Source organism: Bos javanicus, chromosome 7, assembly GCF_032452875.1.
Source record: "Bos javanicus breed banteng chromosome 7, ARS-OSU_banteng_1.0, whole genome shotgun sequence".
Lineage (NCBI taxonomy): Eukaryota > Metazoa > Chordata > Mammalia > Artiodactyla > Bovidae > Bos > Bos javanicus.
Genome location: NC_083874.1, coordinates 16666246 through 16687611, shown reverse-complemented (window position 1 = coordinate 16687611; position 21366 = coordinate 16666246). Strand labels below are relative to the sequence as shown.

General features: G+C 52.3%; 2 protein-coding genes across 3 annotated transcripts; both read left to right on the top strand.

Annotated features, from left to right (window-relative positions):
• The first annotated feature begins 7 nt into the window (after positions 1-7).
• NDUFA7 (NADH:ubiquinone oxidoreductase subunit A7) lies at positions 8-7274 on the top strand. Its single transcript, XM_061422373.1, has 4 exons — positions 8-117; positions 539-588; positions 5144-5293; positions 7057-7274. Exons 1-4 carry the CDS (start codon positions 67-69, stop codon positions 7145-7147), a joined length of 342 nt encoding a protein of 113 aa, XP_061278357.1. The 5' UTR covers positions 8-66; the 3' UTR covers positions 7148-7274.
• Positions 7275-10958: 3684 nt separating this feature from the next.
• CD320 (CD320 molecule) lies at positions 10959-15695 on the top strand. 2 transcript variants are annotated; one of them, XM_061422366.1, is made up of 5 exons: positions 10959-11178; positions 13978-14103; positions 14436-14639; positions 14926-15084; positions 15492-15695. In XM_061422366.1, the coding sequence occupies exons 1-5, from the start codon at positions 11040-11042 to the stop codon at positions 15515-15517; spliced, it is 654 nt and encodes a 217-aa protein (XP_061278350.1). In that variant the 5' UTR covers positions 10959-11039; the 3' UTR covers positions 15518-15695. The 2 variants fall into 2 exon arrangements, with proteins under 2 accessions (XP_061278350.1, XP_061278349.1); XM_061422365.1 differs by having other exon boundaries at positions 10960-11178; positions 15240-15695.
• The last annotated feature ends 5671 nt before the right edge of the window (positions 15696-21366 follow it).

Below are 21366 nucleotides of genomic sequence, written 5' to 3'. Positions count from 1 at the left end.
GTACGCCATGTTCCCAGCAGTCCCTGCAGTGGAGACGTCACCGGCGCCCTTCAGCGCCGGTGAAAGATGGCGTCCGCTACCCGTTTCATCCAGTGGCTTCGGAACTGGGCATCCGGGGTGCGCGGGGCGGGGCGGGAAGGGGCTGTGGATGCTGCAAGCTCTGCGCGCCCTGACCCGCTCCCACTACTCACCTCCTTTTTGCATCTCTGGGGCTGAGGCCATTAGTGCCGAGATTCCCCTAAGTAGGGAATTCTCCTCAGCCTGGAACCCCGAACTCGTGACCCCTTCAACCCAGGACACCCTCCCCAGCCGTTGGCTGTGGTACCCCTCAGGCCTGGGGTCTCCCTAGGCCCGTACCTTCTTAGCTTCGGGATCTTGTTCTGGCCCCCAGCTCCCCTGTTCACCTCCAGGGCCCGTATCCTGTCTTCAAAGACACATGTCCCACCTTTCTCTTAATTTGTCCTGTGCGGGAATGCCCGTTAGCTGGTTTTCTCTTCTGGGGTGCGCTGGGGACTGATCTCCATCCTTTCTCCCACAGCGAGACTTGCAGGCGAAACTGCAGCTGCGCTACCAGGAGATCTCCAAACGGTGAGCAAACCCCGCTCGCTGCCCAGACCGCAATCCTGCCCTCCGTCTATCAAAACCCCAAACCCCTGTTCTTTTAGACCCCTGAAACGCTGGGCCGAGATCCTGGCTCCAGTCCCTTAGCTGGCTGTGAAGGCAGAGGTTTGCCTTTCATCTTGCTGCGCTGTTTCAGACATTGTGGTGCTTCTGCACAACCAGATGGGGGGTGAATTCTGAGTGGGAATTTTCTGTGATTTGCAGCCTCCAGTGTGGTCCTGACAGTATTATCATCCCCAAGCTACGTATGAAAATATTTGAGACTCAGAGAAACGAAATCATTTGCTTAAAATCACTCAGAAGCCAGAAATTGACAGCCGGAATTTGAACCCAGAAGTGTCTTTGATTTCTAACTCGAGTCCGAAAATTAGTTGACATTTACAAGGCCGGGCTCTGTCCTCAGCCGTTGGGAGTCCTAGGGGAGCTAGAAAAATTCTCATTCCTTTCTTGGAGCTTATATCCCAGGGAGGAGGCAGAGACATAGCATAGTAGGGAAATAAACACAGCAAGTAAAAAACACCGTTTTAGAATGCTCTGAAGAGGAAACAAAACGGACCAGATGGAGAGTGGCTACCTCAGGTTAAGTGATCAGGAAAGGTCTCAGGGATTGGATTTGGAGTCAGCTGAAATGCCAAAGGATAATGATTAAAACAACATTCCAGACAGAGGGAGCAGTAAGTGCCAAGGCTGTGCAGCCCGACAGAGCCAGACATAGGAAGAAGACTAGTGTGGCTGAAAAACTTTGAAGAATGGGGAATAGTGGCATATGTGTGTGTGTGTGTGTGTGTGTGTGTGTCACAGGCAGAGGTAAGGCAGCCAGGGAGGACTAGCAGGAAAGGAAAAACAATAGCCTTAAAATAACCAAATCTATGTGAATATCTCTATGTTGTGACTGATTCCAGATATCAAGTTTTAAAGTATTTTTCCGTCCTAGGAAAACTGGTAGCCCAGTTGAGGAAACAGTTTTGTAAAATTTTCAACTTTTTTTTTTTTTTAAAGGATAATGGTGCCCCCTGGTGCTTCCTTTGGGCCTTTTCAGTTGGTCACGGTTCTTTTTACCCTTTCTGTGCTTGTTTTCTGGGGCTTCCCAGGTGGCTCAGTAGTAAAGAATCTGCCTGCCAGTGCAGGAGATGTAGGAGACTCGGGTTCAATTCTTGGGTCAGGAAGATCCCCAGAGAAGGAAATGGTAACCTGCTCTAATATACTTATCTGGAAAATTTTGTGGACAGAGGAGCCTGGTGGGCTGCAGTCCATGGGGTCCTGAAGAGTCAGACATGACTGAGCACACTGCTCCTGCTTGTTTTCTATAGATCCATACCCAGCAGAGGGTTTTGTTTGCACTCTAGGGATTAGGCAGACTCTAACTTCAACACAGGATGTTGCTTCTTTTTTTTTTCTTTTAAATATTTATCATTTGGCTGTACCGGGTCTTTGTTTTGGCGTGCAGGATCTTTGGTTGCAGTCTGTGGGATCTAGTTCCTCGATCAGGGATTGAATCCGGGCCCCTGCATTGGGAGCAAGGAGCTTAGCCACAGGACCACCAAGGAAGTCCTTTAATATTAAGTTTTTAAACTTTGTTTTTTCTGTATTTTTTTCCCCACTCGATACATAACTATCACTTGTTTTAAGAAAAATTTAAATACTGGGGTTATCAGGAAAAAGTTGGTAAAACCCCAGTGAATGAAAACCTGATCCTTTTATGATTTTTCTTTCTTTTCTGCCCTCCCTCTCTGCAACAGTTTCTAGGAAAGCTCATCTTTTGTTAGTGATTTTTGTTGTTGTTGTTAACATCTTTTGCTAGCGAGATTCAGTTCAGTTCAGTTAAGTAGCTCATTCGTGTCCGACTCTTTGCGACCCCATGAATCGCAGCACTCCAGGCCTCCCTGTCCATCACCAACTCCCAGAGTTCACTCAAACTCATGTCCATCCAGTCGGTGATGCCATCCAGCCATCTCATCCTCTGTCGTCCCCTTCTCCTCCTGCCCCCAATCCTTCCCAGCATCAGAGTCTTTTCCAATGAGTCAACTCTGCATCAGGTGGCCAAAGTATTGGAGTTTCAGCTTAAGCGTCAGTCCTTCCAATGAACACCCAGGACTGATCTCCTTTAGAATGGACCGGTTGGATCTCCTTGCAGTCGAAGGGACTCAAGAGTCTTCTCCAACACCACAGTTCAAAAGCATCAATTCTTCAGTGCTCAGCCTTCTTCACAGTCCAACTCTCACATCCATACATGACCACTGGAAAAACCATACCCTTGGCTAGACAGACCTTTGTTGGCAAAGTAATGTCTCTGCTTTTGAATATGCTATCTAGGTTGGTCATAACTTTCCTTCCAAGGAGTAAGCGTCTTTTAATTTCATGGCTGCAGTCACCATCTGCAGTGATTTTGGAGCCCCCCAAAATAAAGTCTGTCACTGTTTCCACTGTTTCCCCATCTATTTCCCATGAAGTGATGGGACCAGATGGCATGATCTTCGTTTTCTGAATGTTGAGCTTTAAGCCAACTTTTCCACTGCTTTTTCACTTTCATCAAGAGGCTTTTTAGCTCCTCTTCGCTTTCTGCCATAAGGGTGGTGTCATCTGCATACCTGAGGTTATTGATATTTCTCCCGGCAATCTTGATTCCAGCTTGTGCTTCTTCCAGCCCAGCGTTTCTCATGATGTACTCTGCATAGAAGTTAAATAAGCAGGGTGACAATATACAGCCTTGACATACTCCTTTCCCAATTTGGAACCAGTCTGTTGTTCCATGTCCAGTTCTAACTGTTGCTTCCTGACTTGCATATAGGTTTCTCAAGAGACAGGTAAGGTGGTCTGGTATTCCCATCTTTTTCAGAATTTTCCACAGTTTATTGTGATCCACACAAAGGTGTTGGCATAGTCAATAAAGCAGAAATAGATGTTTTTCTGGAACGCTCTTGCTTTGTCGATGATCCTGCGGATGTTGGCAATTTGACCTCTGGTTCCTCTGCCTTTTCTAAAACCAGCTTGGACATCTGGAAGTTCACGGTTCACGTATTGCTAAAGCCTGGCTTGGAGAATTTTGAGCATTACTTTACTAGGGTGTGAGATGAGTGCAATTGTGCAGTAGTTTGAGCATTCTTTGACATTGCCTTTCTTTGGGATTGGAATGAAAACTGACAATTTTCTAGTCCTGTGCCCACTGCTGAGTTTTCCAAATTTGCTGGAATATTGAGTGCAGCACTTTCATAGCATCATCTTTCAGGATTTGAAATAGCTCAACTGGAATTCCATCACCTTCACTAGCTTTGTTCGTAGTGATGCTTTCTAAGGCCCACTTGACTTCACATTCCAGGATGTCTGGCTAGATGACTGATCACACCATCGTGATTATCTTGGTCGTGAAGATCTTTTTTGTACAGTTCTTCTGTGTATTCTTGCCACCTCTTCTTAATATCTTCTGCTTTTGTTAGGTCCATACCATTTCTGTCCTTTATCGAGCCTGTCTTTGCATGAAATGTTCCCTTGGTATCTCTAATTTTCTTGAAGAGATCTCTAGTCTTTCCCATTCTGTTGTTTTCCTCTATTTCTTTGCATTGATCGCTGAGGAAGGCTTTCTTATCTCCCCTTGCTCTTCTTTGGAACTCTGCATTCAGATGCTTATATCTTTCCTTTTCTCCTTTGCTTTTCACTTCTCTTCTTTTCACAGCTGTTTGTAAGGCCTCCTCAGACAGCCATTTTGCTTTTTTGCATTTCTTTTCCATGGGGTTAGCGAGATTAGCGATTCCTTTTCAGGCCTCAAACTTTGTATATTTCTTTAACCCAAGTGAGGAATGAGCTCTGTTTACCCTTCTTCTGGGGGCAGCGGCCACGAGGTGGCAGCAGAAACCTCAGAGGATAAATTGCTCTGAGTAATAAGCACTGATCCCCTGGGCTTCCCTGGTGGCTCAGATGTTAAAGAATCTGCCTGCCATTCAGGAGACCCAGGTTTGGTTCTACCCACTTCCCTATCTTGCCTGGAGAATTCCTTTCACTTCTGTAGAGTTCTTCAGAGAGCTTCTGAAAGAACTGCAAGCCCAGAGGTTCTGCAGGCTGGCCCCTGGGGACAAGGCCCCTAAGAATGAGCGGAGTCTGCGGCTGTTCCCCCAGGGTTGGTTTGCTGACCACGCCTGCTTGACAGGTAGTGGACAGAGCCTTTTCATTTCCTGAGAACCTGCGGGTGGAAATGAAGCCTGCTGCCAAGCTCTGGCCAAGCTCTGGGGTGGGAACAGGCCTCCCTCACAAAAGGCTCCTCCATGCCTTCCACTTTTAGGGCAGACCCACAACTCGCCTCCCAGCACCGTCACATCCAGTGCCGGGGCTTCCACCAGCTTCTGGGCCCTAGCCCTTCCCCAGGCCTGTGCCACCAGCAGTGTATCAAGGGATACCCCTGGCCGCCAGCACATTCCAGTGGCTGCCTACGCCAGGCCTTGTGACTGAGGTGATGGGCCCATGCTGCAGCCCAGCCGTGCAGAGAGAACAACTGTCACTTTGCTTTAGTGCCCATGTTTTTTCTTCTCAGAACTCAGCCTCCTCCCAAGCTCCCCGTGGGCCCCAGCCACAAACTCTCCAACAATTACTACTGTACTCGAGATGGCCGCCGGGAAGCCATGCCACCCTCGATTGTCATGTCTTCGCAGAAGGTGCTGGTGGCAGGCAAGCCCGCAGAGAGGTGAGGACGCCTCAGTGCCCCTTCTGAGACCACCCCTCTATCCTGCTTGTGCTTTTGAAGTTCGAAAGTCGGTCTAGCATCAGCTGTGGCAGGAAATGTCCTGCCGGGGGCTTTTCATCTGAGGAGCAAATAAATCCCCACCCAGCCTGGGGTGGGTTTCCTGCAAAGCAGAGGAAGCTTCATGGGGCCTTCAAGGGCTTTGGAAGAAGCCTAGGCATTGTTGTTTTTGTAATTTTATGTCTTTCTTGAGAGAGAATTGTGTAAACCTCAGACCTCTCAAAACCCACTTTGGTCCCTGGCCTTAGGCAGTGTTTCTTAGTTAAATAGGAGGAGTAGTGGTGTTTACTTAAGGGTTCTGCTAGGACAGGATCCCACAGACCAGGTGGCTTATAAACAAGAGAAAACTGCTTCTCATGGTTCTGGAAGCTAGAAAGTCCAAGTGAAAGGCCCCTGCAGCTTCAGTGTCTGGTGAGGGTGCTTTCCTGGGTTCTAGGTGGTATCTTTTTGCCATGTCCTCACATGGGGGAAGGGGTCAGGGGTCTGAAGGGTCTCTTATGAGGGCTCCACCTTAGTCATCTCCCAAAGGCTCCACCTCCTAACGCTGTCACACTGAGGCATAGGATTTTAACGTATGGATTTTGTGTGGAAACAAACATTGTCTATAGCAGTGTCATTATGAGGCTTAATTCACATAATGAACTATTTGTAAGCTCTTAGAATGGAGTCAGTGGCACGTCTACCTCTTAATAATTCTACAAGTTAGGCAGTGATGACCTCTGTTGGAGAAAAAGAAATTGAGGCCAGGTGCTCTGTGTAGGTCACACAGATCGTGGGTGGCAGAAGTGCAATTTCACAGCATTTTGTCCCGTCCCTCCCAGTGGTATCTGGGCTCTGCAGCTGATTCACCTTGTGGTCCTGGACCAGTCTTTTGGACCAGTCTTTTGGCCTTCTTGAGCCTCAGCTGCTGCTTTGTAAGATGGGGTTGGTGGGCTTGCAGTGTGATGAGATTGGTAAGGTGATGCGGCCGGGCCTGCCAAGTGGCTTAGAACTCAGTGAATGAATGGCCCGTGTTGCGGTCTTCAGATTCACCAGAGCCCATCCCCAGACTGGCAGGCTGCCCCACTCCCCCTCACCGCTTCACCTGCCCCCAGGGTGTCTGCATTTCCCAGGGAGGCTGCCTTCTACCTCTTCAACTTCCTTCAGGTGGGGGAAGGGAGGAGGGGAGGCCCTGGAACCCCAGGGGCCGGGTGGGTCCCTGCCTTAGATCTGCTGCACAGTGTCTCCTTAGGCCTTACCCTGGACCAAAAGGTCATTTTTGACTACGTATTAACTGAGCCCCAGTAGACTGGCTGGCCCTCATGTCATTAGCGCTTCCTGCATACAGTGCCTGCCATGTAGTAGGTGCTCAGAATCCGAGGGGAGGAGTTGCTGGGGACATGGGTCATCTGATTGCTTGGCCCTTCTGGAGCCAGTGTCCTGCCCTGGGGCAGCGGGAGGCGGGGGCCAGTGGGAAGGGGTGCTGGAGGAAGAGTCCAGCATTTCACACTATTTCTGAGACCAGGAACCAGGACAGTCTTACTGCTTGGGGGCAGAAGGTGGTCAGCTGACCCTTTGGGGAACCCCACTAGAGAAGCCTGTGCATTCTGAAACACCCTGCAATCTGGCCTCCACATCTCTGGTTTCAGCAGATATGTTGCTACCTCAAGGGGGTGCTCCCTCAGGTTGCTCCCCACTGCTGACTCAAGTCTCTCTTCATTTTCCAGCTCAGCTGTAGCAGCCTCTGAGAAGAAGGCTGTGTCACCGGCTCCTCCCATAAAGAGGTGGGAGCTGTCCCAGGATGAGCCTTACCTGTGACTTTGGCTGGGGGCGCCAGGCTGAGCCCTCAGGGCCACCAGAGTGCTTCTTCCTCCTTGGACTCCTTGATTCCCTCTGGGCAGAACGTGACCTCATTTATAAAAATTATATATTGTGCTCCCAAGAATCGCTTGTTTTTACTTTTGAAAGGACATATGGGCTTACTTGGACTTCAGGGTGAAGTTGGTGCCACATCTCTTCTTTTTTTCTTTTCTAGCCACACCACACACCTTGTGGAATCTTAGTTTCCCTGACTAGGGGTTGCACCCAGACCCCAGCGGTGAAAACGCCAGGTTCTAACCACTGGACTGCCAGGGCATTCTTGTTGCTGTATCCTGAATCTCTGAACCCTGTGAGCGCGCCGCAACAGGGCAGGAGAATGGCTCTGGAGTTCTAGGGTGACATGCTCTCACTGGGCACGGAGATGTCACCGTCCCTTCCTTGAGGGCCTGGCTCCACCCTTCAGAGCGATGGAGCGGGTTCCAGGGTGTTTAGGGGGCATTCACTGTAAAGGATGGTGGTGGAGGAACAAAACCTGCTCACTTCCCTCTCCTAAGAGATGCCTCCCCCACCCCCATTCCCCGCCCCAGCCACTCTACTGTGGATGTTCACCAGAACCTCCCACCAGGGCCCCCACCTTTTCTTGACCAGCAGGGGCCCCAGGGGATGGTGAAGTGGCTCACAAGGAAGTTTCACCCAGGGCCCTTGCAGAAAGGCCTCCCTGAACCAGAAACTTTACTGCGCAGGCCTGGGGGTGTGGGGCGGAGTTAGCTTAGGAGAGGAAAGGGCTTCTTCCCACAGAGGAATGATTAGGGGGTGAAAGCCGAAAAGGCAGTGGCCTTCATCTGGTCACAGGTGCAAAGGGGGGGCCACACAGTGCCCTCCAGTGTGGCAGGGTTGTGAGTGCCCATGGAAGAACCCCCAAAACCTGTCAGTGGGTGACGTCCAGCTGTGTGCCAGGATAGTGTTGAGGCTGCCTCACCCTCTGGAAGCTTGGAGCAAGGAGGGAAAAGGTCACAGTCATAGGGGAAGGTATAAATGCTCCAAGAGTGGGTAGTACAAGTGCTAAATGATTATCAGGAGGAAAAAACCCCTGGGAAGGCTTCCTAGAAGAGGTGGGATTCTGGTTTGAGCAAAGGATGAAATCGAATTTAGAAAGATCAGGAGGGAGAAGACTGGGCAAAGTGTGCAGAGGTAATAAGGAGGTAACACCAAAGAACTTAATAACCCTGGATGAGATGTGCCATTGAAGGTTTCTGAATAAAGTTAATGACCCAGTCTGCCAAGTGAGGTTGCAGTGAAAAGATGGTTATCAATGAGGATGACTATTCTCCTGGCACCATGATCTTGAACTTATCAGAATTTTGAGAAAATAAATTGTAAGCCAATAAGAAAAAAGAAACGTGTTATAACCTAGACTTGAAATTTGGCAAGGGAATGCAGTAGGGAAGAGGTCTGACGTCTTGAGCTCATCCTGTGTGCCAGATACGTGCTGTGTATGCAGGTCAGGAAGCAACAGAACTGGACATGGAACAACAGACTGGTTCCAAATAAGAAAAGGAGTACGTCAAGGCTGTATATTGTCACCATGCTTATTTAACCTATATGCAGAGTGTGCCTGGAGAAGCCCAGGGACAGGGGAGCCTGGTGGGCTGCCGTCTATGGGGTCGCACAGAGTCAGACATGACTGAAGTGACTTAGTCTGCAGCAGCAGAGTACATCATGAGAAATACTGGGCTGGATGAAGCACAAGCTGGAATCAAGATTGCTGGGAGAAATATCAATAACCTCAGATATGTAGGTGATACCACCCTTACGGCAGAAAGTGCAGAACTAAAGAGCCTCTTGATGAAAGTGAAAGAGGAGAATGAAAACGTTGGCTTTAAGCTCAACGTTCAGAAAACTAAGATTGCGGCATCTGGTCCCATCACTTCATGGCAAACAGATGGAGAAACAGTGGAAGCAGGCTTTATTTTGGGGGGCTCCAAAATCACTGCAGATGGTGATTGCAGCCATGAAATTAAAAGATGCTTACTCCTTGGAAGGAAAATTATGACCAACCTAGACAGCATTTCAAAAAGCAGAGACATTACTTTGCCAACAAAGGTCCATCTAGTCAAGGCTATGGGTTTTTTCCCAGGCAAGAATACTGGAGTGGGTTGCCGTTCTCGTTTCCAGGGGATCTTCCCAACCCAGGGATCAAACTCAACGTCTTCAGTCTCCTGTATTGGCAGGTGGGTTCTTTACCACTAGAGCCACCTGGGGAGTCCCTGTGAGGTCATAGTGAAAGAAGAACAGGTGTGGGGAGACCAAGAACTCTCTCAGGCTCCCTGAGAGCTGACCCTGAACCTAGCTGCTGAGGAGTCTGTGTTCAACGACTACACATTGCCAGCTGGGTAACCCACAGCTTCTTCAATGCTTCTCCCTGGATCCCAGAGGCCAACCTCACCAAGATGCCAAGCCCCACAGGTGGTGCTGTGGGACACTTCTTCCTCTCCCCTCCCTCAGGCAGTCGTGCTTGCTGCCCTTCCATCTGCATTTGCACCACTGCCTCTTTGTCTCTTACCCAATTTCTCCTGGGAATTGGAGATTATTCTGAGCACACACACACACTCACATGGCTATAATCTCCAACTTTTTTTTTAAGTCACCATTTTATATGACACATTATTTTTAATTTTTATTTTTGGCTGTCCTGGGTCTTTGTTGCTAGGAGGGCTTTTCTCCAGTTGGGGGTGCATAGGCTTCTCACTGGGGTAGTTGCTCCTGTTGTGGAGCAAGGGCTTTAGAGCTTCAGTAGTTGGGGCTCTTGGGCTCTAGAGCACAGGCTCAGCAGTTGCAGTGCACAGGCTTAGTTGCCTGAGGGCACATGGTATCTTCTCAGATCAGGGATGGAATATGTGTCTCCTGAATTGGTGGGTGGATACTTTACCACTAAGCCACCAGGAAAGCCCATCGCCAACGTTTTCAATAGTAAGCATGTCGTCAACCTGCAAGTAGAGCCCCTGCTGTGAAAATCTGGACACGTTAGTGTTGCTTCACAGGAAACACGCACAGCTAAGGATGGCGACTTGCCTGGGGGCCTGCTGTGCAGTAGCGCTGCTTCTGCTGAGGACAGAGCTGCGGGTAAAAGCTTTTATAGTCAAGAAGAAAACACAGCAGCTGGGTAGAAAACCTGTAAGTTTGAATTTTGTATGCCTAAGGGGTGTGCGTGAGAAGAGAAAGCCGAGGCTACTTTCGCTTGTTTTGCTTCCGAAATAAAGTGTAAGACCCGCCCTGTGAAGTCTGTGAGGATTAGGAGGTAGTGAGAACATCCTGGGGCTAGGGACAGAGCACCCAGAATGAAAGCCAAGAATTGACGTTTAGTTGATTTATCAGGCTCTGCTCCAGGCGTTGGGGATACAAGGAGCAACACAGCATTCCTGCTCTCCTGGGTCTGACATCTAGTGGGGAATCAATAAATCAAAGTACTATTAGTAAATAAAATATATAATAAGCTCGGGCGCTCGAAAGAAGCAGGAGCAGGGAGGGGATGAGGCATTCCTAAGATAATTAGGCAGAACATTTGGTGCATGTGGAACGTTATCGTAAGATGACAATACTTGTCAGTACGAGTTCATTTGCATCTCCAGAGGTTTCTAATTTCAAATAGGCCCCATACCTTTCGATATGTCTGTCTCTGGGAAAACAGGGGAAGACTCTCAAATCGGGGGTTCCCTGGTATTCGGACACTTACGGTACTCAAACCCCGGGGCTGCAGCGGGATCTCTGGCCGTAGGCCCCGCCCCGGGTGTGGGCCCCGCCCCCCGGGTATGTGCGCAGGCGTGCACGAGGATAAGAGAGAGCCCGGGAGTGCGCGTGGACCCAGCCGGCGCTGAGCTGGGGTGGTACGATGAACGGTTGGGTGGCTCGGGGTCTAGCGCGGCGTGCTGCGGCCCTAGGCCTGGGGCTGCGGGTACTTCTCTGCTTCGGGTTGTGCCTGGAGATCGCCCCGACTCCGATCCAGACCTGGTCCCCGACCCAGGCCCCAGGTGAGTGAACTTGCAGCCCGCGAGCCCTCTCCCACTGCAGTCTAGCTCCGCCCTCGCCCGCCAGCAGCGTTTCACCATTGGCTACGCCGCAAGTCTGTCCAGGACACTCCCTCCGCACTTGGGTCTAGGGGAGCCTAGCCCTTGAAAGAGCCTTCCCCAGTGGTGGACTCTTTGCCCGGGTTGCCGTGCCTGCCTTTAACTGCCCTGCTTCGGCCCTCTCACACCCGGCACCTGCTCTGCTTTGTCGTGCCTCATTGTCACCTCCAAGCTGCCCTTCACCCCAGCACAAGCAGGAAAGTTCTTTACAGACTCTGGTTGTCCGACCTCCAACCTTAACGCGGCTGGTTATCTGGCGCCTGCTTCCCGGGGCGATTTGTCTGAGTTTCCTCGGCGACCATCTCCCGCCCTCTCAACCTCTGCACCTTCCTTCTCTGGACTTATGAAAGAAGGATCTTCCCTGGCACCCCAGGCCCTAGGACACGTTTGCCCTGGCCTCAGTGAGGTGGCTCTCTCAGAGGTTCCTAGAGGCAGTGGGACAGGTTAGAATGACCTCCCTGTGCACACTGGTGCCCCCGACTTTCAGCTGTAGACTCAGATTCACACACCCGCGGGTCCTGTCTTATCTGGTTCCCCTTCTTATTCCTGCCTTTTCAAGCTAAGTGTTCCTCCTGCCTTCAAGGATCAAGACATTAACCAAGCTCAGGCTCTTTACACCTAAGCAGTCTCTTTCCTTCGGCACCCTGAGGTAGGGACTCCTAGCGTGGCCCCTTTCCCAGGTCGGGAAACTGAGGTTGGGAGGGGCAGTCACTAATCTCGCCAAACCACGGCCCTGTAAGGCCCGGTTGGCTCTGCTCTGATGCCCACTTTATAGGACACACACACACACTGCCTGACTCCAGGGAGGGAGGTCAGAGATTGCTACGGAGAGGGGCAAGACTTGGGGAGGGAGCTGTAGGCTTTCGGATCCCCATGGAAGGGAAGGAAGTCGGCTCCAGGCCATTCCACAGAACTCAGGGACGGTGGGGCCTACAGGTTATTTGGGCCTGGAGGCCAGCTTGCAGACTGGCTGGCTGTGGAGGGTGGGAGCTTGGAGTGGGGCTTTACTCAACTTTGCCCCTGTGAGCAGAGGTGGAAGGGGCAAGAGGACCAGAATCAAATGGAACAGAGCTAGGCTGGGGCCAAGCCAGGTATTTGCCACCCACCCTGCTGCATCCAGGAGGAAGCTATAAGGGCCACTCCCTTCCTCGGTCCCTCAGACTCCAGTCTGCTGGCCCAGCTTCCAGGCCCTTCTATGTCCCTCCTGCTCAGGGTCCCGGAAGGCTCATATCTCAGCTGGATACAGCCCAGACCGTTGTGTGAGCTGTGTCCATTTATCATCAGGCAGTACCCTGGGTTTACAGTCAAAAGGTCACAGCCCTGACCATCACTAAGTGTCCACTTTACACAGGTACCAGTTCAAGGGCCATTGTTCTAAGACACTGGGCTTCAGGGGTCTCTGAGAGGGACCTGAGACCCCTCCCAGGAAATAAGCTGGAGACGTGAAGTCTGAAGAGGAAATCATGGAAATGCAGAGAGGAGGGAGGAGAGGGAGTACTGGGCCTGGGAACGGCAAGGGCAAAAGGTGGAAATGGGCCAGGCCTCTTGCCACAGCAGCATGGTGGCTAGGCCAGAGGGAGCTTGATGAAGAGGAGGAATGTAGGAGGAAGCAAGGTCCAGGAACGGTTCAGGGCTGGTCAGGACTTACCGGCCACATATAGGATGTAGGCTGTGAGAGGCTGAGCAAAGGGCAGGCAAGGGTGGGTGGCCTAATGGTGTGACTCTGACAGGTCTCTGGTGTCTGAGGGAGATGGGGGTGGGGAACCTGGGGAAGAGGTGGCACAGTCAGGATGGGGAAAGTGGTCAGAGTTCTGGGAGGAATTCAGTGGGTGGGTCAACAAGCCATGGTGACCAAGCAGGTCCTTTACGCAAGGCCTCACTTTCTAAGTTGCTGTTGTTCAGTCACTCAGTCTTGTCTGACTCTTTGCAGCCCCATGGACTGCAGCACGCCAGGCTTCCCTATCCTTCATCATCTCCTGGAGTTTGCTCAAACTCGTGTCCGTTGAGTCGATGATGCCATTCAACCATCTCATCCTCTGTCATCTCCTTCTCCTCCTGCCCTCAATCTTTCCTAGTATCAGGGTCTTTTCCAATGAGTTGGCTCTTCACATCAGGTGGCCAAAGTATTGAAGCTTCAGCTTCAGCATCAGTCCTTCCAATGAATATTCAGGGTTGAGATAATCAGATAATCCTTTAGGATTGACTGGTTTGATCTCCATGCTGTCCAGGGGACTCTCAAGAGTCTTCTCCTTTGCTAAGGATAGCTGGGACATAACAGGCCTTGTTGACCCCGACGGTGGGCCTGAGCCAGGCCAGGTTCAGAGATGGCCCCTCCCCTAGTCTGTTTAACCACAAGCTTGGAGAGACCCTTGGGGAGACCATCTGGCCATTTGGAGCCTGGTAAAGACCCCAGGATCAGTGAGACCTGGGTTTGAACCCTGACTCTGCCACTAGCTTGTAGCCTCAGGCCTTTCCTCTCCTGTGTGTCTTCTGTAGAATGGGCATGGCTGTAGAATCTGACCAGTAGGGCTCTTGGTGAGGCTGTGAACTGCTGGGCTCCAGGCCCCTCACACAGTGCATCCTTAGCAAAGGTGGTGACCACCAGTGTAGTTCCTGGGACCTGGCTTTCTCCTGGTGGTCGCAGCTTGAGACACTGTCCTCCTAGCTGAGGGTCCAGACCTCCCACTTGTGTGCATTCCTCAGGCCCCAGCGCAGGCTCCTGCCTGCCCACCAACTTCCAGTGCCGGAGCGATGGCCGCTGCTTGCCCCTCATCTGGCGTTGTGACGTTGACCAGGACTGCCCTGATGGCAGTGATGAAGAAGAGTGTGGTGAGTGGCCATGCCCTGGGGTGGGGCTTTTCGGGGCCATGAGAGGAGGTGCTTGTGGAAGGGGTGTGGGTTTCAGGCAAGGAACTCTGAGGTGGGCGGGGCCTCAAGGAGGGCCGGCTGGATCTTTAAGTTAAAAGATGGGTTTGCAGGGCAGCAAGTTAGTGGGGTCTTGGTTGGAAGGTGGTGCTAATAGAAGGGCAGAGCCCTTGGGATGGGCAGACCTTATAGGGTCAGTTGTTCTCCGGAAGGTGGGGCTCGCAGTGGGGTGAGGGGTGGGGAGTACCTGTGCTCTCTTGGGTGGGTATTTGGCCTGACTCACCATGTACCCCCAGGTACTGAGGTACCCAATGGAAGCCCCTCCCCTTGTGACATCATGGATGACTGCCCTGACCACAATAAGAATCTTCTCAACTGCGGGCCCCAGCCCTGCCCAGAAGGCGAGCTGTGCTGCCCGCTGGATGGTGTGTGTATCCCAAGCACGTGGCTCTGCGATGGCCACCGGGACTGTTCCGACTACAGCGACGAGCTTGGCTGCGGTGTGTGGCTATGGGGGCAGGGAGGCTTGGTCAGTAGAGCAGGACGCATGACACATTCCAGTGTGTGACGAGGCTGGGAGGGTGCACATGTGTGTCTGCCTGAGCCCGCATATCCATGGGAATGCAGGAGGGCACTCGGGCAGCAAGTGCTTACCAGCCTTGCTCACTCAGTCTGGGGCTGGAGGGTGAGTCCCAGGTTCCCTCATCCCGGGGCACCAGGACCCCCATTCATCCTTCCAGCCCCAGAGCTCCCTGCCCAGCTGCTGAATGCCTGGACTTGTTGCAGGAACCAAGACCCACGAGGAGGGGAGGACCATGTCCACGGGGACTCCTGTGACCCTGGAGAATGTCACTTACCTCAGTAATGCCACAGTCACCACCATCGAGGACCGGGACTCCGTTCAGTCCGGAAACCGAAATGTTTATGGGATTATTGCAGCTGTAGGTAATATGAACAGCTCCTGCCCCCATTCCCACACCTGGAAGCTGCCCTGGAGAATGGACAAGCTACATACTCCCCTTTCTGGTGTGTTAGGAGCTTGGTGGATGTGGGGGACTCCCGGTACCCCCTTACCCACTCCCCTCTCTCTTTCCCCACAGCGGTGCTCAGCATCAGTCTGGCTGCTGGCATCCTGTTTGCATTGTCCCGGCTTTGTGCCCAGGGATGCCTGGCCCCGCTGGGACTGCTGGTGTCCATGAAGGGGTCACTGCAGCCAGAGAAGAAGACCTCGGTGCTCTGAGCATGTGCTCTCACCCCCACATCATACGTCCCCCAAGTATGGCAGGTAGAGGGGACCCACATGTGGCTGCTACCACATCAGCCCCCAGACCTGGCTTCTTCTGTCCTCACAGTGCCAAGCACCTGCGCTCCTGGATAGGTGACCCTGGAGGCTGGGGTTGCCTGGATCCTCCCCTGGACACGAGGAGCCTGGATGGGGAACATGCCATAGCTGGAACTGAGGGGCTGGCCCTGGATCACTCTTGGGGCGGCCCCCTTACTCAGATACTATTGCTACCTCTGTTTGAGAGTAGTGATTAAAGCTAGTTCACATCCTTTGTCTACCTTTGGGCCTCTGTCTCCCTCTGCCTGGGTGGTCTGGGGGCTCTGTGCAGCCCCTTCTCTGTGGGGGAATGCCTGCCTATAGAGGGTGGGAATCAGGGACCCAGCCCTGGGCACCCTCTTGGCCACTCTGCCTCCTGGAATCAGGACAGGGGACAGTGGGGCTGGGAACAGTTTGCATTCCCAGAGAGGAGCAGATCTTGGGCGGTGCCTCCTAGAGTGCTGGCTGGGGGGCCTCCATCCGTTTCGGCTTCCTGTCTTTGAGACAGAAGCTGGATGTCCCCCGGTTGGTCTCCACCTTGTTTCAAAATGTAGGTTTTATTATTATTCAGGCATGCTGAGGCCTGAAAAGACTGATACTGAAGCTAAAGCTTCAATCTTTTGGCCACCTGATGCAAAGAGCCGACTCATTGGAAAAGACTGATGCTGGGAAAGGTTGAGGGCAAAAGGAGAAGGAGGCAGCAGAGGATGAGGTGGTTAGATAACATCACTGACTCTGGACATGAATCTGAGCAAGCTCTGGGAGATAGTGGAGGACAGGGAAGCCTGGTGTGCTGCAGTCCATGGGGTCGCAAAGAGTTGGACACGACTGAGTGAACAGCAGCAGCAGCTGGGGTGTCGGCACGGACTGTTATAAATGTCTCACCCTGTCAACAGCGAGGCTATCAGAGAGCACCACCTAGGGCACCCGCTGGGGCCCTGTTACAGCGAGACCCCGACAGATGCTCCCCAACCAGAGCCAGTGTGGCAGCTGGACCAGTGCGGGATATACTTCCGGAAAAACCACTTGGCTGCACTCTGCGTGATGCAGAACTTCCCCGACAAGGAATCAAACGCATGACCCCTGGACTGGAAGGGCAGAATCTTAACTACTGGACCGCTGGGGAAGTCCTGGCCATCAAGGAACTTTGAGGGACAAGATTTGTCCTGAAGGTCCTGGAGGGTACACGGCAGGCCCCCGACTGAGATCAGAGTGGGGAGGACTTCCATGGTGGTCCAGAATCTGCCTGCCAGTATAGGGGACATGGGTTCAATCCAGGCTCTGGGAAGATTCCACATGCTTTGGCTAGTAGCTGTGTTGTGCAGCTGGTGATGCGTTTGTTCACAACATTCACGATGGACGTCAGCAATCGAAAGCTTAGTGTCAGGGACTTCCAGTGGTTAAGGCTCCAGGCTTCCAATGCAGGGGCATGGGTTCGATCCCTGATTAGGGAACTAAGATCCTGCATGCTGAGTGGCGTGGCCAAAAAAGGAGAAAAGTTTACCGTCAGGCAGTCACACTGCACTGGCCCCAGGGATGAGCAGCACAGGGGGATGGTGGCTCTGGGTTGGTTGGTATGCACACAAGAGGCACAAGTCACTGGTGACTTGTTAATTATCTCCAGTAACTCGCTTACTCCTTGAGGGACAGTCCGTTCCTGGGCAGTGAGGCCCCAGCTGCCAGGGTGTTGAGACTATAGAAAGGGGAAATTCCCTGGCAGTCCAGTGGTTACAACTCTGAGCTTTCATTGCCCGGGCTGTGGGTTCAAACCCTAGTCAGGGAGCTAATCCCTCAGGCTATGTGGTGCAGCCAAAAAAACAAAGAATACAGGAAGTGTGCTTAATATACTCTAGCTGTGGAGTGATGAGGACAGACTTCCCTGACTCTCGTTTCTTTCATGTCCTAATGGGGTGGCTGGGGCCCTGGTAGCCTGGGGAAGCACCCAGGTACCCACACAGTGTCTTGAGGCTCAGATATCCAGCAGGCGGAGAGCTGGCCCCTGATGACAAGATGCTGGGAGAGGACAGAGTTTCCTGGGGGTATGAAAGTTCAGCTTTGGGACCCTGCTCCCATAGGAGATGGGTTGTTTTTGTTTTGTTTTGTCTGTACAACGAGGGTTGAGGGATCTTCGTTCCCTGACCAGGGATTGAACCTGCGCCCTTGGCAGTGAAAGTGAGTCTTAACCACTAGACCACTGGGCAGTTGCCCATGGGATTTGAAGTCTGGGCCTCAGGCAGCGTGCTGGGGGCTCGAGTTCTGTCAGACAGCTGTGGGGGCTTGGTAGGTGGGCTGCAGCCAGGATAGGGGATCTTGATCAACAGTGGAGCAGAGGGTGCCCAGCCTCCTGGGGTACAAGGCCTTCCCTTGGTGCCCGCTGGGCACCCCCAGCCCCCAAGCTGGGCCCACGTTTCATGCTGCAGAACTGGAACACTGATGGGCTTCTGGTTGTCAGGAAGGAGTTATGCCAGAGGGTAGAATTTTCTTTTTTTTTTTTTTAAGATTTTTTTTTTCCACCTTCATTTTTGTTCAGGTGTGGCCAGCCAGAGTGGGCCATGGAGGCAGGTCAGGGGGTGCGAGGCTGGTGTCAGACGCCACCTGAGCTGATGAGGTCTAAGGTCTGGATCTTCCTCCGGTGTCAGCTGGGTTTCCAGTGATCAGTGGCACAAACCACTCTGTACCCACCGGCCCCAAACTCCCACTGGTATATTCTCTCACCTGGCTGGTGTCTCTTTATTTTCCCATGAATGGTGGCTGCTGGCATCTCGGGGCTGGACTGGCTGGATGTCACTGTGTCACTGGACGGCACCAGGGTCATGTCTGGTGCACAGGTGGGTGGGGGTGCCTGGGACAGCTGGACCTCTCCCTCTGCGTGGCTTCTCCAGTTGGCCCTTCTATGTGATGACCCGAGGGGGATGACCGAAGTCCTTTTCTGACAACTCGGGCTTCCCCAAAAGTAGAGAGCCAAAGCCCCCAGAGCTTCTAACACTCAGACGTAGAACTGGGCCACCAGTTCCTCCGTGCTCTGCTGATTCAGTGGAGTTTCAGGTCAGCCCAGATGTGTGTCAGGGGCAGAGCTGGTGACCCCACAAGGGCATGAACGCCAGGGAGGCCTGGTTCATCAGGGCCACCAAGGGGACAGAGGGCCGGGAACGGGCAGGCTGTGGTGGGTGACTCCTGGCCACTGGAGCCTGCTGAGTGACCGTGGGCAAGTGGCTTTGCTGTCCGAGGGCCAGCTTTGTCATTGGCACACTGGGGCAGCCATGGTTACAAACACCTGTCTCGCATGAGCAGGCCTGGATTTTAGTGGCCTTTGTTCTCTTGAGCAGGGTCACCGTGTGCTGCCAGTTACCCATCCTGTCCTGTGGGCAACAAGCCCAGTGAGTCACTTTCAGGATACTCCAGGGAGGGTCCAGGTTGAAAAGGGAGGGGGGCCCACAAGGAGGGGAACATGGTCGGTGCGCCTGGGTCCTGGCACTTGGGGAATTCTGATGGGCCTGAGAAGCTAAGGGATGGAGTGGGGTGGGGGCTGCAGTGGTGAAGATAGAGAGGGGGTCCAGGGTGTGTGTGTGCGTCTGTATATATCTCTCCAGCTCTCACCATTTCTCTCTTTTTACCTTGAGGGAAACTCACATAGTGTTAAATTAGCCATTAGCTATTTTAAAGTCTGGGCTTCTCTGGTGGCTCAGCGATAAAAGAATACATCTGTCAATTCAGGAGACCCAGGTTTGACCCCTGGGCAGGGAAGATCCCCTGGAGAAGGAAATGGCAACCCACTCCACTGTTATTGCCTGGGAAATTCCATGGACAGAGGAACCTGGCGGGCTACAGTCCATAGGGTCACAAAGTCAGACACAGCTTAATGACTAAACAATTTTAAAGTCTACCATGCATTTAGTACACTTGCAGTGTTGTGTGATCCTCAACTCTATCTAGCTGCAAAGCATTTTTATCTCCCCAAAGGGAAACTCCCTCCCCATTTGGGGTCATTCCTTTCCCCATCCCCTAAGCCTAGGCACTCTAGAGCCCCTGCTCCAGAATTAAGAGCCTTCTTGCTGCAACTAAGACTGATGCAATTAGAAAAAAAAAAAAAAGATATTTGTTGGGGACTTCCTGGTGGTCCACTGGTGAGGACTCCATGCTTCCACTGCAGGGGACTGGGGTAGGATCCTTGGTTGGGGAACTAAGATCCCAAAAGCCAAAGTCCAAAAAAAAAAAAAAAGATAGCTGAATGGTATTATACTAGGTATTAGGCACTTTTCTAGGTGCACAGGATGCAGCAATAAAGGAAAAAGCCCCCTAAAGTGGGAAGGGTGTTTCTGATGATAGTGGAGGGGGGACACTGTTACGGTGGATGGGCACTAAAGTGGGAGCCTGGAGGCGATCATGTTGGTCCAGGAAGGGCATCATGGCGCTGGTGCAGGGTGGGGCCGTGCAGGGGGTGAGAAGTGGTCGGATTCTCTATTTGTTTCTAGGGGAAAGTCGATCTCCTGTGGCCGTGAGAAAGAGGAAGCAAGAGCGCCTCTGAGGTACCTGGGGTGAACTGCGGAAGGATGGAGCCCGCCATTCTGGGGAGGAAGATGGGGAAGGCGGGGAGGACGGAGGGGGTACCACTGGGAGTAGAGCTCTGGACCTGCGGGGCCCCCACATGGAGAGATCAGGAAGGCGCTCGGACTGTGGGTTGGAGAGAGAAGTTTAGTTGTCTCAGTGGGTGTCCCTGGATTGGAGAGGAGGAGGGAGTGTCCCCATAACTAGCGGTTTCTGGGGGTGAGGAAGAATTAGGAAGGAAGGAGCGACCATAGGGATGAGAAGGAAACCCGGAGAGTTCAGGAAGGAGTGAATCAAATAAAAGAGCACCATCGGGGCCCAGGCCACGAGGCTTCCCGTAAAACCCGAGAGCGAGACCCGCGCTTTAACACCGTGGGGGTGATGGAGGCGAAAGCAGTGCCACAGGTTGAAGATAAAGTAAGAAGGAGAAAGGGTGTGTGGGCGTCTTTTTCTACAGTTTTTCTTGGGGTGGGGCAGAGTGGAGGCTGAGACTAGGGCAGAGGCTAGACAGGGAGGGCGCTCAGTCTTTCTTTTTTTTTTTGCCTTAAAGTGGAAGATGCCCAGGAGACCGGCTCTAATTGGGGGAAGGGAGCAAAAACAGAAGATAAGTGAAGGTGGGGGTTACCGCAAAATTGGAACCTCAGTAAGTTGCTGGTGGCAGTGTAAAGGGATGCAGCCACTGGGGAAGAGAGTTGGCGCTTTCTCAAAAGTTAAACGTAGAATTACCACATCACCAGAAATTCCACTCCTAGGAATGTATCCCAAGTAACTGAAAACAGGTGTTCAGGAAAATACGTGTACCTGCTTGTTCCTAGCAACGTTATTCACATTACTTAAAAGACGGGAATAATCCATGTATCCCGCCGTGGATGAATGGACATATAGAATGTGGTCTGACCAGAATGGAGTGCTATCCAGTCATGACAACAGAGGAAGTTCTGACACACACTACAATGTGCCTGAACCTTGAATACGTACACAGAGCAAAAGAAACTAGAGGCAAAAAGTCAGGGTGTATGAGTTCATTTAGCCTGTGAAATGTCCAGAATAGATACAGAGACTGAAAGTAGATCAGTGGTTGCCAGGGGCTGGTGGGGAGCAGGTAAGGGGAAACAACTGCTTACTAAATAGGTGGTGGGATTCCCTGGTGGTTCAGTGGGTTAAGAATCTGCTTCACAATGCAAAGGACACAGGTTCAGTCACTGGTCTGGGAAGATCCCACATGTGACGGGGCAACTAAGCCTGTGTGCCCCAACTCCTGAGCCCGGTTGCTGCAGCTACTGAAGCCCGTGAGCCTGCAGTCTGTGCCTCACAGCAGCAAGCCGCCTCAGTGAGAAGCCCTTGCCCCACAACCAAGAGTA

Bases quoted from the DNA above. Each gene is read 5' to 3' on its own strand.
- CD320 (XM_061422365.1), top strand. From the start codon at position 11,040: ATGAACGGTTGGGTGGCTCGGGGTCTAGCGCGGCGTGCTGCGGCCCTA. The intron at 14,640-14,925 runs GTGTGTGGCTAT...GACTTGTTGCAG, and splicing joins CAGCGACGAGCTTGGCTGCG to GAACCAAGACCCACGAGGAG. The intron at 15,085-15,239 runs GTAATATGAACA...CTTTCCCCACAG, and splicing joins TGGGATTATTGCAGCTGTAG to CGGTGCTCAGCATCAGTCTG.
- NDUFA7 (XM_061422373.1), top strand. From the start codon at position 67: ATGGCGTCCGCTACCCGTTTCATCCAGTGGCTTCGGAACTGGGCATCC. The intron at 118-538 runs GTGCGCGGGGCG...TTTCTCCCACAG, and splicing joins TTCGGAACTGGGCATCCGGG to CGAGACTTGCAGGCGAAACT. The intron at 589-5,143 runs GTGAGCAAACCC...TTTTCTTCTCAG, and splicing joins TACCAGGAGATCTCCAAACG to AACTCAGCCTCCTCCCAAGC.